A 17,935-nucleotide genomic window follows, 5' to 3' on the forward strand; every position below is an offset into this window, starting at 1 on the left:
GTCCGAGTCCTGTGTCTTCGGTGGAAGCATCGCACTTCCAGTCTTCTAATTAACCATTTGACTGGAGGCTTCAACATTCAAAGCAAGCGTAGTTGAATAAAATACCTGACATTTAAAATTCAGATGCGCCAATCAAGATAGAACATCAAACGATAGAAATATCAATAGTTGCATAAAGCGTTGGAGTAATTTTAAAGATTCTTTAGAATGACACATTGCATAGTTTTGTATTTTCATGGTGCTGTTTGTATCTCTGCCAAAAGACACAGCTTATTGTTTAAACTTAATAAATAATTTTGGTGCATTTTAGTTCCCATTTTAGCTGCATTGCTTCTCTCTTGGCTCCCTAATTCCATTGATCTTAGAGACCAGTGCTGCCACATATCTACTTAGCAGACATAACTGGATCATGAGTGGGAGGTCAGTGCCCTCCTTACATTACCTACAATGGTGTCCAAACAAATTTTCCAAATTCACTGGCAGAACAAGTGGACCAGAGTTACTATCCTGGACCAACGCTGTGCTGAAGCCCTATTATCACTTTGCTGACTAGGTTAGGCATGCCACGATGTTTGCATTTCTGACAGTAGACTCCTGAAACAGACACTATTCCGTGGGAAAAGATTTCATGGCAGGGAATGGATGGGATCTACAGATGTATTCCTTGAAGAAATTCACCATCTCCACTGACTCTAAGGAATCTCTCACCCATGAATTCTTAAGATGGAGAAGGAGCATTCTGGGTGGTACTGAGAACCTCTTGGAACACAAAGGATTACCTTACCACCTACTCAACCATTTACTTCTCCGAGCTGTTTGCCTGCAACTAGTCCATCTGTGGAAGAGTCTGTAGGTCCTACATTGTCTTGACAAATCTCCAGGGCCTGATCAGATATATCGGAGGACATTGTGGGAAATTAGAGAGAAAATTACGGGAGCCCTGGTTGAAATTTACGTCCTTAAATATAGGAGAGGTGCCGGAAGACTGGAGGGTGGCAAATGTTGTACTTTTTTTCAAGAAGGGCTGCATGGAAAATGCTGGGAACTATAGGCCGGTGAGCTTAACATCTGTAGTTGGTAAATTACTGGAGAGAATTCTGAGGGATAGGATATATAGGTATTTGGATGGGCAAGGGCTGATGAGGGATAGTCCGCATGGTTTTGTATGTGGGAGGTCGTGTCTCACAAATCTGACTGATTTTTTTGAAGACGTGACCAAAAAGGTTAATGAGAGCAGAGCTGTAGATGTTGTGTACATGGACTTCAGTAAGGTATTCGACAAAGTTCCGCATGGTAGGATGCTCTGGAAGGTTAGATTGCACGGGATCCAAGGAGAGATAGCTGAATGGATAGCAAATTGGCTCCATGGAAGGAAGCAGAGGGTGATGGTGGAAGGTTGCTTCTCAGACTGGATGCCCGTGACTAGTGGTGTGCCTCAGGGTTCGATGCTGGGCCCGTTATGGTTTGTCATCTACATCAATGATTTGGATGAGAACATACAGGGCAAGATTAGCAAGTTTGCTGATGATACAAAAGTTAGTGGTTTTGCAGATAGTGAAGATGGTTGTGAACGATTGCAGCAGGATCTGGATCGATTGGCCAGGTGGGCAGAGGAATGGTTGATGGAATTTAATATAGAGAAGTGTGATATGTTGCATTTTGGGACGTCGAACAAGGGCAGGACCTACACAGTAAATGGTAAACCTCTGGGTAATGATGTAGAGCAGAGGGATCTAGGAGTATAGGTGCATGATCCCTTGAAGGTTGAGTCGCAGGTAGATAAGGTGATCAAAAAGGCTTTTGGCACTTTGGCCTTCATCAGTCAGAGTATTGAGTATAGAAATTGGGAGGTCATGTTGCAGTTGTATAAGACGTTGGTGAGATCACATTTAGAATATTGTGTTCAATTCTGGGCACCATGTCATGGGAATGATATTGTCAAGCTTGAAAGGGTTCAGAAAAGATTTACGATGATGATGCCAGGACTAGAGTGTGTGAGCTATAGGGAGAAGTTGAGTAGGCTTGGTCTCTATTCCATGGAGCGCAGGAGGATGAGGGGTGATCTTATAGAGGTGTTCAAAATCATGAGAGGAATAGATCGGGTAGATGCACAGAGTCTTTTGCCCAGAGTAGGGGAATCGAGGACCAGAGGACATAGGCTCAAGGTGAAGGGGAAAAGATTTAATAGGAATCCGAGGGGTAACTTTTTCACACAAAGGGTGGTGGGTGTATGGAACAAGCTGCCAGAGGAGATAGTTGAGGCTGGAACTATCCCAATGTTTAAGAAACTGTTAGACAGGTAAATGGATAGGACAGGTTTGGAGGGATATGGACCAAGCACAGGCAAGTGGGATAAGTGTAGCTGGGACATTGTTGACTGGTGTGGGCGAGTTAGGCCGAAGGGCCTGTTTCCACACTGTATCACTTTATGACTCTATGACACTAAGTAAAATGAAATAATTCTCATCCCAGACAGTTTGCTTTAGAAGAGGAAGTGGGAAGCATGGCAAACATTTATTTTGCTCAGGATTCTGCAGCTAATTCCAGTCAATGCTGTCCCCAAGATGAATTTATTGATCATTCATTGGAACATGTTCTAGGGTTGTTTGCATCTGTGAGGTATAGTAAAGTGATACACCGAGTGATTATATTTATTTATTAAGTTACTGAATGAACTACAGATAACCATTTCCGAACAGCATAGTGGATGGGAAGGAATCATTTGATTTTTTTGCAGTAAAATCAAAGAGGAAGAACAAGCTTTCATCATTTAATAATGACAAAATGTTGGAGAAACTCAGCGGGACAGACATCATGGATAGGAAGGGGTGACGTTTTGGGTCGAGACCAAAACATCATCCATTCCTTCTACCCAGAGATGCTGCCTGTCCTGCTGAGTTACTCCAGCATTTTGTGTCTATCTTCAGTGTAAACAGCATCTGCAGTTCCTTCCTACACAGGCTTTCTTCATTTATTGGACATTTAAACCACTGCACGCATTTTTTTTTCAATTAAGAAAATAATTAATTTTTACTTAATTTACAACAATATTTGTTCAGCGTCTTTACTGCATTTGTTTGGCCCTTTGCTTATTAGAGGCTTGACACGAAAGCCATTAAATCAATGTTCTACAGTGCAATAATCTCCCTAGTTTTAAAGTGTGCACAAATGTTGCCATGTCTGGATTCAAGAATTTTCAACAGTTACAAGGAAATTAGAATACCACTGCTTGCTTTTTTGTCTGCCAGTCGGTAATTTAATCCACCAAGTGAAGGTGGGGATATCAGACTCGTAAGCGAGCAGAGTCTGTCATGCAGAAAAACACGTTAACACCAAGACTCGTAGAAAGGTCAACAAGAGTGCACCTTGGCATCGTAACTTATTAATAGCTTGCTCCACATTTCAACAGCAGATTGTCACAACACCAAGATCTATCGATGAATTTTAGACTTAAGAAACTTGAAATATAAAGAAATTACCTTTAAAGGAGGAACTTTACATTACAAGCATATAAATCTGCTATTAAAAGCAGCCATGCCTTTAAAAGCAAGACTGAAAGCAGCCATGCAAAAAGTCATTAATTTGTTCACAATAAACAGTGAAACCAGGTGCACAAGTGATGAGATGAGAATTTGTCCTGCAGTTAGACCATTGTACAACGAGACAATTGCCTGCTGTCAGAATAACCTCAAACACAGAAAGGACGACATTATATCCATGTTCATTTCATTGCATGGTGTTTTCAAATGGACATTATTAACACTTTTAAGCTGTTATAAGTCACACAAGCCCATTGTGGAACTATGGAAGGTTAGTTTCCAAATGCTGATTTCAACTCAGTTAGTATGACTTGCATTACACACAGCATCAAAACACCTACGGCCATTTGAATATTCAGAGTAAATATCATGATCATATCTAAATTCATCGATAATCTTGTAACTATTGATCTGTATGAACTATTGGATATTATTCACGAAAAAGATGATCCTTGAAGGGTAATATTTTGAGGTGGTTAATACAACCATGGACAGTCACACATTATTAGATGTACAAATAAAGATTGGATTAAAAATGGAATGATATTATAACACCAATATTGTCAAATTGGGAACAGCATCTGATTTAAGAAATTCTCCTTTATCCGCAGACTCTACTGAATGCAGTGGAAACAAGTTGCACTGGGAAATAATAACATTGGGAACTGCTGATCATGGGAATTGGTCTGATGTATTCTAAAGCAAACTGAAGCCACCAACGTCATTGCTCAATGAAGCATCATAATCGTGCAAAGAGCGCGCCAAAGAAACATACAACGTTTTTGGCGATGGCAGGCAGTCAGAATATAATATTTTAAGGTGCTCTTGAAAAATATGATGGGTATGTATTTTCTGATTCATGATGCAAAAAAATTCTTTACATTGCTATTTCTAACCACAGCAGCCAATCTATAAAAAGTTAGGTATCAGATGCTTATAGGCTGAGTGCGATTCTGCGCAATGCCTCTAAAATGGGCTTTAAAATGGTGAGTTAATCTTTCACTGACCCTCCCAGGTTCAGACACATAAGCATTAAAAATCACTTCATCTCTAAATGCTCACGTTTACACACAGTTTTAGTGGTAGTTGAAATGGTTGGAGTGATTGAATTGCCTCAGCATTCTTTTTCTTAACAGTGGAACAATGGGACATAAGCACAGCAGTAACAGTGACAAAAATGAATCTGGAGGTAACACCTAATTGGAATCACCATCCCAGGTCGAAGTGGTATTCCAATTGCTCGCGAACCCTATCTGTTTTAATATTCAGTTGATAGCTCATTGAGAAATAAAGTCTGTCGCCTTTTAGCAAAGCTAAATATGTTAGATGCAGAATTTTATACGTTAATATACACGAATTTCAATGTCTTCTTAGTAGAATATACGGCAGAGAACCAGAGAGGAAGGCACAGATGTCTATCCCAAACTGCCTCTTTAAATTAAAAAAAATCTATTTTATGACCTATTATATCAGATTCCAAAACCCTTCAGCAAACTTAAACACTACGGTTACAATGCTTGACATTAAAATTCCCTTTCCACTCGCTCATAGTAAAATGTAAATGGAGATGCGTCACTCGCCTTGCTCACTTTGAAATCACCAGTTGATTATACAAATGACTTACAATTCAACATTCCTTCAGATGGTTAAACATTACATCATGTGGGGATAATTAAAAGTAAGATTTGATCTCTCCACTTCAGCCCACAAAAATGCATCCTCTTAACCACTATGCTTTAAAACCCAAAGGCAGCACACCATTTCAGTACCCGCAGCTATCAAAGAACGTGTCCCAAGACGGATTAAGGACAGGCTAAGTAATTTTTAAAATTCCAAACCATAATGAACATTTCATTCCTAATATTTCAGTTTCCCTTCGGGCTTGATCGTCTGCCTGCACACCGGTAAATATGGAAAAAGATCGAAAGCAGAACCAGCGCAGCACGGCGAGAAGATTTGTTGCCTCAAAGCTTGATTAGCTTGGTCTTAACGATAGTGCTGTCTATGCGGAGTTTTCATGCTCTCCTTAGTGATAACATGGGTTTCCTTTGAGTGTTCTGATTTCCCGTGTGATTTTGTAGGTTAATGTTGTAATGTGCAGCTTAGTGGTAGAAGCTGAGCAATGGGAAAGAGTGGAGAATAAAGTAGGTTGTTTAGGGTTAGTCTTTCAGGGAGGTTTCCAGCCGGAGTAAACTTGGCAAGATGGAAGGCCTGTTGCCATGCTCTATCACTCTGGCACTATGAAGTAATGTAATATACCAGAGCACTGGTCTGATTCCCGAAATGAACGGTGATCCACAGATTTAAAGATTTGAAGATGAAACGTACCGAGGGCAGATTTAACAAAGAGGGCAGGGAGACGATAAGGTGCAGGTAATCCCAAAGTTTTGCATAGACATGGTTTCCCTTGTAGGATAGGGTTGGAGGGCAGTTGGATAAAGGATGTAACCAGTAACAAGGGTGTGGCCTGAAGGAATTGACTGACATCCAGCACTTATTAGAATGCATGTACACACAAAAGCGGATAAACTCATTAGAGGAATAGATCGGAAAGACACAGAGTCTCGCCCAGAATGGGGCAATCGAGAATAAGAGGCCTTGGATTTAAGGTGAAGGGAGAAATATTTTATAGGAATCCGAGGGGTAACTTTTTCACACAATTGGTAGTGGGTGTATGGAACGAGCTGCCGGAGGTGGTGGTTGAAGTAGGGATTACCACATTATTTAAGAAGCAATTAGACAGGTACATATACAAGCCAGGTTTAGAGGGATATGGGCCAAATGCAGGCAGGTGGGACTAGTGTAGATGGGACATGTTGGTCAGAGTCGGCAAGTTAGGCCGAAGGGCGTTTCCAAACTGTATGACTCTCCATAACTCGAAAAGAGAGGGCCAAGATTTAATCTTTGGGGCTTTAGAAGTGACAATATATATTATGTATATTTGCAATAAATACCTAAGATTCCTGATTAGGTAGTTTAATCCTTCTAAGGATTTGAAAAACTAAAATAAGCCCAAGTCCACATGTCGAACTGTTTACTGTAGAACACCATGAATAAATAGACAAATGTTTTGCAGATGACTGGAATGATCTGCAGAAACATTACTATTTGGAAACAGCACAGTGGCGCAGCGGTAGAGTTGCTGCCTTACAGTGCCAGAGAACCATGTTCGATCCTGACAACGGGCGCTTTCTGTATAGAGTTTGTCCTTTCTCCCTGTGGCCACAAGGGTTTTCTCCTGGTGCTCCGGTTTCCTCTCACGTTCCAAAGACATGCAGGTTTATAAGTTAATTGGATTCTGCAAATTGTTCCAATTGAGGAGGATAGAACTAATGTATGGATGATCACTGGTCAGCATGGACTCGGTAGGCTGAAGGGCCTGTTTCCATGCTGTATATCTAAACTACACTAAGCCACGTAGGCTGCCAAAGCAGTTTAATCCTCTGCCCTGCACTGTTTATAAGAGGTGACACCACAATATAGTAAATGTAGAGAGTTTAACTTCACCTCACATGGTGCGACATGGATGACTGATCACCGATAAACTGGCTGAAGGCATCACTGAACAACTTCACACAACAATAGCGACTGCTGTTATGAAGTTACATTTGAAAGTAGAATACAACTCCTGCACTGCATCAACATGTCAAGGCAGTTATTTTCATAACATTTCTATTTATAAGCTGGTATGGCTTTTGTGTACTGATCCGCAGCTGAATATTTGTGACACTATTAACAAGTATAGGGTTTTAAAGCAAGTTTTTGTGCCATAAACAAAGAAACAGTAAGAGGAAATGTTACATGGAATAAAATACTCTGCGAGAAGCCACTTAAATACAAAATATATGTAAAGTAATGGATTATTGTAAAAAAGATAAATTGTATGAGGGCAATTTTGAAATGTTGGTAAATTGATGTCTGAAGAACATATGTATTCATGATAAATTGTTGCTTTATCTACAGGCATCACAACCTAAAGAGATAAGTCATTCTCTTCAAATACTTTCTAACAATGGTAAAACCAAATGAACCAAGGTTAATAAAAATATTTATTTTAACTATTAACTTACTTCCCAAGTTATACAAGATCATTTTCTCAAGTGAAAATAGTATAAAGGAATATTTTGCCTGCCACAGAGGTGAACCTTAACAATCTAGAGTAATTATTTTAGCAAGTAATACTTTATTTACGACACTAAGTGTTTGATTGAGCAGACAATGAACATGAAAAAAGAGGCTACATTAAGTTATAAAATTAAACTATTTTTCTGTGCAATCACACAACTATTTTTGATCAAAACAACCAATTATCAATTATTTTCATTATTTTAAAATTGCCTTTCAGATGAGAAAGTGATTATTACGGCTCAATTGTAAACTGTTAGAAACTTCAACCTGCCTTTGTGGGTGGTTTGAAGTAAATGTGCATGATTGATTATTTTAATGATGAAATTGAGTGGTAATTCCTAGCTAGATTAAATGAAGCCTGAAAAAAAAACACAAGCATGGGGTTTCTTTTAAAATTCAGAGTTCTGGTGACAGTATGTTCTGAGAAATGCATGTTGTTTGCAAAAATGCCATTTTAATCTGCATTCTGAAATAAAGTGGGCCTTTTCATGTTCTGTACTGTTCTATTTCATCCACTCAATGGACTCTACAACTGGGGTTGACTTGCATGGTTCAGGGAAGGGAAAATAAACAGATAACGTTGCCCAAAATATAGTTATTCAGTGATCCTACAATGGGAGCAAATATCCTGATTTCAGGTTAGTTCAGATTGTGACGTGCCATGCACTCTAATAGCCTTCTAACAATCACTGTCTGGGGTTCAACATGTGCAGACACTGAAGAGCAATTACACCTGTGGATGCATTCCTCGGGGAGTGCCTACACAAAGGGCAGCATAAGGGCAATGAATGATCTAAACAAAAAAGGCTGTGAGAGGGAAAATCCCACAATTGAAACAACATAGGTTTTAGATCACTTCAATTATGGGTGGATCGAATCTTTTAAGAATGGAGCCATTAAGGCGGCTGTTAAATGCTCTCTACTCTGCATCACTTCTTAAAAATAGAAAAGCCATGATATTCAAGGCAGGCCATGCTTCAATAGGGCGGGGTCCTGAGACAACAGGCGTAGAGCTGTACAACTCCAGACACTGACTGCTATGTCAAGAATTGGGGAGGAACACAAATAGCTGAAGACAGGTGACAGATTCTGCGCGCTATTTTAAAAACAGAATAACAAGCTAGCTCAGGCCAGTTGCTCATTAATGGAATTAATGCAATTTTCATCAGGTAATGGAAGTGTTTGGCGTAATATGTCCGCTTCATCCATTTTTTTTCCAAGGTTCACACAAACAACGATTTAAACTAAGGAATCTCAATAATACATTAAGAGTTCTCATTTGAGATATGTGTTATTATTAGCACAGTATCTTTGAAGCCATTTCTTTTGCGCATTTAACCAATTAAACAAAACGAAAAAGTGAAGATGGGAGAGCTGGTTTACCAAAATGTTAACTTAGATGAGAATCAATGAGGTATAGTTGGAAAAGTTAGGGTATAGAAATTCTAACAGGAGATCAAACGTTTGTGAGATACGATGGGATTTTATGTGAAACTAATTTCTACAATGTAATTGGGAACCCATAGAGGCATTTCTTGCTTACAGAAGTTGTAATAGTGTTCTAAGTATATATGACACATTAGTATATACTGGGCAGTAACATTAGTTGATGAGCAATGCATGAATAACGTTGATTTACTACAAATCTTCTATTGCGTATATGGTCTTCAATCTCATTTTAACAAGATTCAAACAAGAGCACATGACTTGAGAATTAAGGGACAGAAGTTTAGGGGTAACATGATGGGGAACTTCTTTACTCAGAGAGTGGTAGCTGTGTGGAATGAGCTTCCAGTGGAAGTGGTGGAGGCAGGTTTGATTTTATCATTTAAAAATAAATTGGATAGTTATATGGACGGGAAAGGAATGGAGGGTTAAGGTCTGAGTGCAGGTAGATGGGACTAGGGGAAAATAAGTGTTCGGCATGGGCTTGAAGGGCCGAGATGGCCTGTTTTCCGTGCTGTAATTGTTATATGGTTATATGGTTAACAGCTGGCCTTCTGTAGAAATTGAAAGGCAGCTTCTGCCTTGGTTTAAAGGTCAATTCCTGGGGAGCTGCTGTTGATTCCCAAACAGTTAAGATGTGACGTCAAGACGCTCTTTCTTCACGACAACGCCGACGTTTTTCTGAGAGTAGCAGGTGGTGGACCTGACAACCTTAATCCCCACCCCAAGTGCTCACTTTTAGCAGAACAATGTATCTTTGGTCATTGGAGATGTGTGGTACTTGTATCCTTTAGATTTGTTACCACTATATTAGTCCAAGTGGCAGCTTACAGCTGTGTGCAAATTCAAGATGTATTCTAACCTAGTTTAGCACTCCTTCGGACAGAAAGGGCTTAAAGGAGATAGCAGAAAATTATTTAACGTATAGATATCATGATCTAGAATGTTTCATTGAAAAGGTAATGCAAGCTTTTCCTTAAATTATGATAATAGGGAGCATTTAGTGAACAAAAGGCAAAGTAGTAGACAAAGTAAAACTGAAGAAGGGTCATGACCCGAAATGTCACCCATCCTTTTTCTCCAGAGATGCTGCTGAACCACTGAGTTACTCCAGCACTTTGTGTCTATCTTAAGTAAAATTACTGTCAGGAGCAAGCAATGGCTGATGGGTCTTTTATATTCTTTCAGGCATTTTTGTAGTTCTATTTACTTGGGGCCTAATCTTTCCTAAAATTGCAATGGTTAAAAACTGGAATTGTTTTTATTCATAACTTTCTGCAATTCTATTGGCACAGGAGACCATTTGATCCTTCAGCCAATGCTTGTGAATGATCCTGTCCCTGTTATATAAGCAACTCACAACACCTAGACCTGAAGATCCAGCTAATTAGAAGATCTAGTTTTGAGAGGTTTAATAATATTCATTGTACACACGGCCACAAAAACTAAAGCTCAAACTCAACATCAAAGCAAATGAGGCTTAAATTCTGACGCAGGAATAAAAGGGCATATTTGAATAACAGTTCAAACAATTAAAAAGCTTTAAACAAAGTTCGAATTTGTTCATCACTTTGAGAAGTTCAAGGACTGTAAGTGCCCCTAGGCAGAGTTGAACAAATCTTACCTTAAAGTTGGCCAGCTGTTGATTGATAACGTCAACTTCTGTGCCCACGTTTCCTTGCAATTCCTCGCCCTCTTCAGTTTTGGTTAGAAGGTTATTTAATTCTCTGAGTTTCTCATAAAAGTCTTCAACACGTCCCACAGTCATCTCCACTTGCTCTTGCCGGTTCCTTCCACGTTCAAGCAGTTTACCACATTGTTTATTCAAGGCTTCAAGCTCTCGTTTCAGCCCCTGAAGATCTGGACTACCTTCCTCCTCCAGCATTTGTTTGCATTTTTCTTCTGAACTTTCAATATCTTTCTTTAATTCTTTAAGTTTGCTGATAAACTGCTTAATGTCATCAATCTGTGACTGCAGACTGTCTAGGTCTCTCCCAATGGGACTCATGCTGTCCAATTCGTCATCCAAGTCTGCAAGATGTGAAAACATTTCCCGAATATGGTTCTGGAAATGTCCGATTCCCTGAAGTCTATTTTCCATCGCCAAACAACTTTCATTCACTCTCTCTTTTACACTGCCATATTCTTGCTGAACTAACTCTGCTTGCTGGAGGAGCCGTGATGAATCCGCACCATCAGGGGCATCTTCTGCCAGTCCTTGAGCCAGGTCTCTCAGATAGTCTACCTGCGACTCCAAGATCTGAAGCGATTCCTGACGAGTCCTCAACTTTTCCAAGTTCTTATTGCTGTAGGCCTGTGGTCCAAGAGCATCGTATATTTCAAGCTGCTGTTTAGTGCCATCAAGCTTCATTTGAATGCTTTTCAGGGAATCCTGGAATTCTTTCAACCTTTGGGCCATTTCTTCAATTGATTCACTTTTGGCTTGAAGTCGTTCTGTAACGATGTCCATCCTCTGGTTTATGTCCGTTTTTTCATCCCTAATATCTTCTTCATCCACCTGACAGGAATCTACAAGGATGTCAGCGGCAGTGTTCATCATTTCCAGCGGCGAGCGATGTTTTTCTACATCATGTTGTAGATCCTTTGCGTTAGCTAAGGAAGAGTTCAGTTGTGCTGGATCAATGGTGATCTCCAGTTCTTCCACTTTAAATTCACATTCTTCTATCCATGGGAGCAGCTCTTCCATGTACTGCCTGTACTTCTGTGCTTTTTGAACACAGTCTTTGAGTTTCGAATATCTACCTGCTGCCTGCTTCCAGAGCTCATCCCACTGCCCTTTAAGAGTTGATAATTGACTCTGAAGATTCGTCTTTTCTTCACCTGTCTGAGCACTTCGGACCAGAGACTCTCCTTCACCCAAGATCATCTCATAGGAGCCCGAATGCTGATTCAGGCTTTTTTGGAACTCCTCCTGTTCACTGATTTGAGATTGTAAAATGTCAAGGTTTGCAGACACGGGAGGTTTCCTTGAATGCTCGCTGCATTTCTCATCCAGCCACAGCCTGAGCTCGTCAAAGGTTTGTTGAAACTGCTGCGAACTGGCCAGAGTTGTTTGTAGTTGATTTATGCGATCACCTGGAGATGACAAATCATTAAAGGCATGTCGTGTCATAACTAATACTATCGCTTCATCATTAACTCTGAATTGGTAGTATTCCTCCAATTCGCCAAACTATAGATGTAAGAGTATATTTTCTAAAGCACTGCAATCTGTAACCAAAACTAATCTTCGGAATACAATGTTTAGTTAATATTTACAGATAAGCTGACCACCACTTCTCACATTTGTAAACAATGAAATACTGAATAACCCAAAGCTGTGGAAGCCAAAAAAATAAGCTTTTTATGATCCAAAAGACCAAGCCCTATTTTGACTTTATAATAATATGTATCATAGATTATAACTTCAAGGCTTTTAATGCCTGTAGACCATTGATTTATCATAAATAACTTGGAAAAAGTTAAGACTAAACTTTGGATTAAAACTAATAATCAGTAAATGGAATTTTGTTGCACGTTGCAAGCGCTCTCAATGTTTGGCACAGAAGCTTTACATTTCCCCTCCATTGTGATGCATACCATTTGACAGAACATTCACATGTGGCTGAAGGCAGATGTGTGTATTATGTGGTTATAATGTCCTTCAACTATTTTAGCATTGCACATGCAATGAGGACAGTTATGAACATTTACTAATTTTAAATATATTCTTTACCAAATTGCTTAGATTTCTCCTTGAATGTTATGAATGAGGTTTTTAACCTGGGAATGTACAGTTTATCTGCAGCTGTTCACATTAATTTCCTTACAAGCTAAAGTTCAAATATAAATAAAGTCAACAGTTCAAAAATCCCAATTTAAGGATTCTTAATTAATGCCACCAGATAAATACATCTGAGGTTCAAATCAGAAGATGGACTAATTTAACTCATATTACCTGGGGAGTGATTGGGATAATAAACATACCTCAGTGTGTCTATGCTACGAAGGGGGAGAATAGAACCAGATTCTCTTCTTTACTTTGTCAAGTGACCACACTTGCGAGCCAATGTTCATGGAGGTTAAATCACGATAGGATAGGTTTTCAGAGCAAAGCTCTCCACTGAAGTGCAGTCAAAATGTTGAAACAAGGCGCTGTGCATGCTGGTTTACACAAAAGAACACAGAGTGCCGGAGTAACTCATCGCGTCAGGCAGCATCTCTTGAGAACATGGAGAGGTGATGTTTCAGGTTGGGGGCCTTCTTCGGGCACAAGAGTCTGAAGAAGGGTCCTGGCACAAAATATCGCCTATCCACGTTCTCCAGAGATACTGCCTCATCCGCTGAGTTACTCCAGCAATTTGTGTCCCACTGCTACTCAGTTTGTTGACTCCCATCCTCAAGGATCACACACTAGTGTATCTAAGTTTTGGCAAGAGGATTTAACTCATAAATATGAACTTTCTAAGCAGAAGATTAAAAAGGGAGCAAATCTGAAATAGCAATTGCAGGAGCTAAAACTAAAAACAATTGCGGAAAGAGATTAGATTGTACAAGCTCTAAGTGGTTTGGTCCATTAGAAATATATCAGGTAAGTTCTTTAGTACAAGGCTTTAGTTATAAATTGAAGGGAGAGTGGATTGTCCCTGAAATAAAAGGCCACTGCGTGAAAAATTACAGAAACCTTCATTGATGTGATTGATTAACGAAGCTCAAAATCACATTATAATCTTGTTCCTCTGGCATAACACAAACAGATCTGCAGTATCTATACCAACCTGCTCGCTCCTCAAGACCATTAAATGGCAGCAAGACCGCATCTAGCCGCTTACGAAGCTCATCCTTCAAATACTGTTCACCGATGAGGGAGGAGAGGTCCTCGCAGAGATTCTGAGCTTCTTCAATCTGTTCCTTCTGCTGTTCTAAATCTGAACGGATCTCACTGATTTCTTCGAGCTGCTGCTTGACAATGTCGGGCTGTGTGCTGATCACCGACTGACTGTTTAGTTTATGGTTGAGGATCCTGACTCTGTCGCTGAGCCGCTGCAGTAACTCTTGGTACTCAGTACTCTTGGCGGTGGCTTGATCAATCTGATTGGAACGGCTGCTGAGCTGATGCGTGAGGTTATCCCACTTGTCGTTGATGGCTCTGTGCTGGTCTCGCACGTGGTTGTCAGACGGAGACACATCATCGAGAGCACAGAGTATGCCCTGTGCTGCCTGGTTAAGTTGTTCGTATTGCGGTTTGCGGGTCTCAAACTCCTTCAGCATGAACTGTCGTAAACAAACCAAAAACTTCAATTAGAGATACTGGGAACAATTTCATATTTAATCTTCTGTAGCACAGTAGTACATCATCTTGGGTTAGAAATGTGTTTATTCGAAAAAATGATTCTGTCTTGGGGAAATGTCCATTTATCCTTGTGCCAAAGATATGTAGCAAGTATGGGGAGGAGGAAGGTTACAAAAATGTCTTTGGGCAACCAAGAGGGCTACACAGTGGCACAGCGGTAGAGCTGTTGCCTTGCAGCGACCCAGGTTCGATCCTGACAATGGGTGCTGTCTGTACAGAGTTTGTACGTTCTCCCTATGACCGAGTGAGTTTTCACCGGGTGCTCCGTTTTCCTTCCTCACTCCAAAGGCCTACAGGTTTGTTGGTTAATTAGCTTTGGTAAAAATTTGTCCCTACTGTGTAGGGTAGTGTTAGTGTATGGGGTGACCGCTGGTCGGCACAAATTTGGTGGGCCTGTTTCTGTGCTATATCTCTAAAAAAACATGGATATTTAATATTTGCAGAACAAAGATTGTGCTGTTATCCTACATTGAGCTCCAGCCATTTCAACAATGCAGTGCATCTGTAAAAGCTACCTAAAAGTGACTAACACCGTGACTCCTGCTCTAAAAAGAGAGATTATTGCTAATTTGTACCACTATGAATTACATTTGTATTAGTTTCCATTGACAGCTGTAAGTGATGTATAACTGGAGAGGACTCCAGGTTTAGGAGTTCATGGTGTTCTAGATAAGGTTGCCTTGCTGAAGGAGGTGATGCAGATTAGGATAGGACCTCTATTTAGCCCAGTTACGTGTGGACATGTGGAACCAAGGAACTGCAGAAGCTGGTTTATAAAAAAAAGATACAAAGTGCTGGAGTAACTCAGCGGGTCAGGTTGCATCCCTGCAGAACATGGATAGGTGACTTTTCAGGTCGGGAGCCTTGTACAGAGTCTGAAGAATGGTCACAATGCTGTATATCCGGATCCAGGTGTAGGAAAAAAGTGTTGAAGTAGTTTTCCGAAACAAGTATTGAATTGATTTGAAAGGTACACCCTGGAAACAGGCCATTCGGCCCACCGAGTCCATGTTGGCCATTGATTTTGGACTTATTCTGTAGATCCTATACTGATCACCAACATTTGCAGGTGGAGTATGTTAGCTTTTGAGACAAATGTAACTGCTAAGGTCATTGCAGTTTCTAGCTTCAGGTTACAAAGCCATCTCCAACAATGAACATTGCTATCAAACTTCACTTGAGGCATATTGTGTACAGAAACACTGACAAATTATTTTCATGAATCACAAAATATGCTTTCTAAATCCATATTTGAAGTTTGTAAATGCTTCAACTCTACTTTTTACCTTTAGCTGCAGTTAAAAGTCAAGTACAAACCAAAGGAATTTTGAGTTCTCAAAGTTTTTGAATAAAAAAAATATTACCTGCACTTGTTGTTTCTGAGCATGCAGCATGTTTGGATCGATCGATAGAGGACCCAGTACACTCATCATTAATTCTTTCTCTGATAACCATGGACTGAGCTGTGATTCTGTGCTCTGGAAAGTTGAAAGAAGATCTGCTGACTCTTCAAGTTTTTGTTGCCTCTGTGTTATTGTCTGATTAGCACGAGCCCACTTTGACTCTAAAAAAGAACACAAATACCAATGATAAGTTTATTCCAAGAAGGGTTTCATGCAAATATTATACAGACTGGCTCATTCTTCTGATGTTACCATTATAAGATGTTTTGCACTTACTATCAATGCAAAGCAATATGATTTAAACATTTGCATCTCAGGCAGCACAGTGGTGCAGCTCTGGTTCGGTGCACTCCGCTGATGCTGTCTGTATGGAGATTGCACGTTCCCCTTCTCCACCCACATCCCAATGACTTGCGGGTTTGTAGGTTAACTGGGCTCTGCAAATTGCCCCTTGTGTGGGGGAGTGGATGTGAAAGAGGGATAGCGTAGAACCAGCGTGGGCTGAAGGGCCTGTTTTCATGCTGTATCTCTAACTTAAACTCTACAGTGTTTCATTAAGACAACTTTAAAATCAGAGTTAAAAATGCTTTAATTCAAATGCCTAATGTAAATTATAAAGGAAGCTGGAAACTCCAAACTAACATTTAGACCGGAACATCTCACAATGAGTTTACCAGATTTACGATCAAAACTGCAGTCATTCGACTGTGGCCAATTTCTTCTCACATCAGTCCGAACTTGGCGTTATCTAAATATTAAAAATATCCTGACCCTCCTTCGTCTAATAATTTTAAATATTGTATTTTTCAAGAGGATGTTTTTCTCCATGTTTAAATTAACAACCTCCTTCTTCCTCTTTGACTCTATGAAAGGTTTGGAGGAAAACGGGCCAGACATGGGCGGGTGGGACTAGTGCAGATGGGGTATCTTGGTTGGCACGGGCAAGTTGGGCCGAAGGGTTTGTTTGCATGCTGTCCAATTCTGACTCTAACATGGGAAACAAGTATGTTTATGTTATTTGCCTGGTAGTAAATGATCTCCAAATTATCAACATTGTGTAGAGCTCAGTCCAGTCTGTTAATGGAAACACTTTAAAACAATATATCCTCTGATTTCAAACGTTAAAATATTTATCGGAGGAAGATTTAGAACACAGGATGTCAATGCCAATGTTACCGAATATATTTCATAATGTGCAAGACAACATACAAGGATAGCAGATGAGTTTAAAATGAGATGCAGAAAGAGGCCTTAGACGCTTGGTGTTGAAATAATGACTAATGATGGTCTTTACCTGTCGACATTCAGTTCCTTACAATTACTGACTGGTGCAGGCCAGACTATTGAGGGGGAAATACAACAAACAACTCGTACTACAATGGCATTCAGCACAAAGATGGAATTTCTATACTCTTTCTCAAGAGTTAAGAAAATCAATGAAATATATTGTATTTGTGGGAGTCATTAATTTATTTTAAAAGATTTAAGGAAGCTACCAATATTTAATGTATTTTTTGGAAAATCACTAGTGTTATAATTTCCATTTTAATCAATGCCTTTAAAACATCCGTTCTCTTATTATGAGAACTGAATCCATATTTGGCGAACCCTAGTATCGATTAGTTATTTAAGAATGAGGGAATATTGTGAAAGCATGACCTTAGCTTTTAATTATTTATAACAATTGTCAGTGTGCAGTTAAATGACCAATGTATTTCTTGTAACGACCAGAAATCATTTATTTTCACTTAACTTCTCTTGTTCTTGATCAAGATTCCAAGACTAAATTTCCCCACAATTGTATAAAGGAACTCAAATTGGAGAAACAAGGAATTGTAGATGCTGGTTTACAAAAATCATAGTGATGGAGTCACTCAGCTGGTCCAACAGCATCGCTGGAGAACATGGATAGGTGACATTTTGGATCAGGACCCTTCTTCACGTCCAAAGAAGGGACCTGACCCAAAATGTCACCTATCCATGTTCTCAAGAGAAACTGCCTGACCCCCTGAGTTACTCAAGTACTTTTTTAGTTCAAATTGTTCTTTCCCTGCTTAGCTTACACC

The 17,935-nt window shown here is 39.8% G+C and overlaps 1 protein-coding gene across 29 annotated transcripts in view; it reads right to left on the reverse strand.

Moving 5' to 3' along the window:
- The window catches only part of macf1 (microtubule actin crosslinking factor 1), a 437,138-nt gene that overhangs the window by 107,157 nt on the left and 312,046 nt on the right, over positions 1 to 17,935 (reverse strand). For all 29 annotated transcript variants that reach the window (XM_033045293.1, XM_033045299.1, XM_033045287.1 and 26 more), the window contains 3 exons: positions 15,831 to 16,030; positions 13,892 to 14,387; positions 10,738 to 12,209 (listed from right to left, as the gene is read on the reverse strand). In XM_033045293.1, coding sequence (XP_032901184.1) covers positions 10,738 to 12,209; positions 13,892 to 14,387; positions 15,831 to 16,030 — 2,168 coding nt within the window. The remainder of the gene's footprint in view (positions 1 to 10,737; positions 12,210 to 13,891; positions 14,388 to 15,830; positions 16,031 to 17,935) is intronic.

Source organism: Amblyraja radiata, chromosome 27 (assembly GCF_010909765.2).
Source record: "Amblyraja radiata isolate CabotCenter1 chromosome 27, sAmbRad1.1.pri, whole genome shotgun sequence".
NCBI lineage: Eukaryota > Metazoa > Chordata > Chondrichthyes > Rajiformes > Rajidae > Amblyraja > Amblyraja radiata.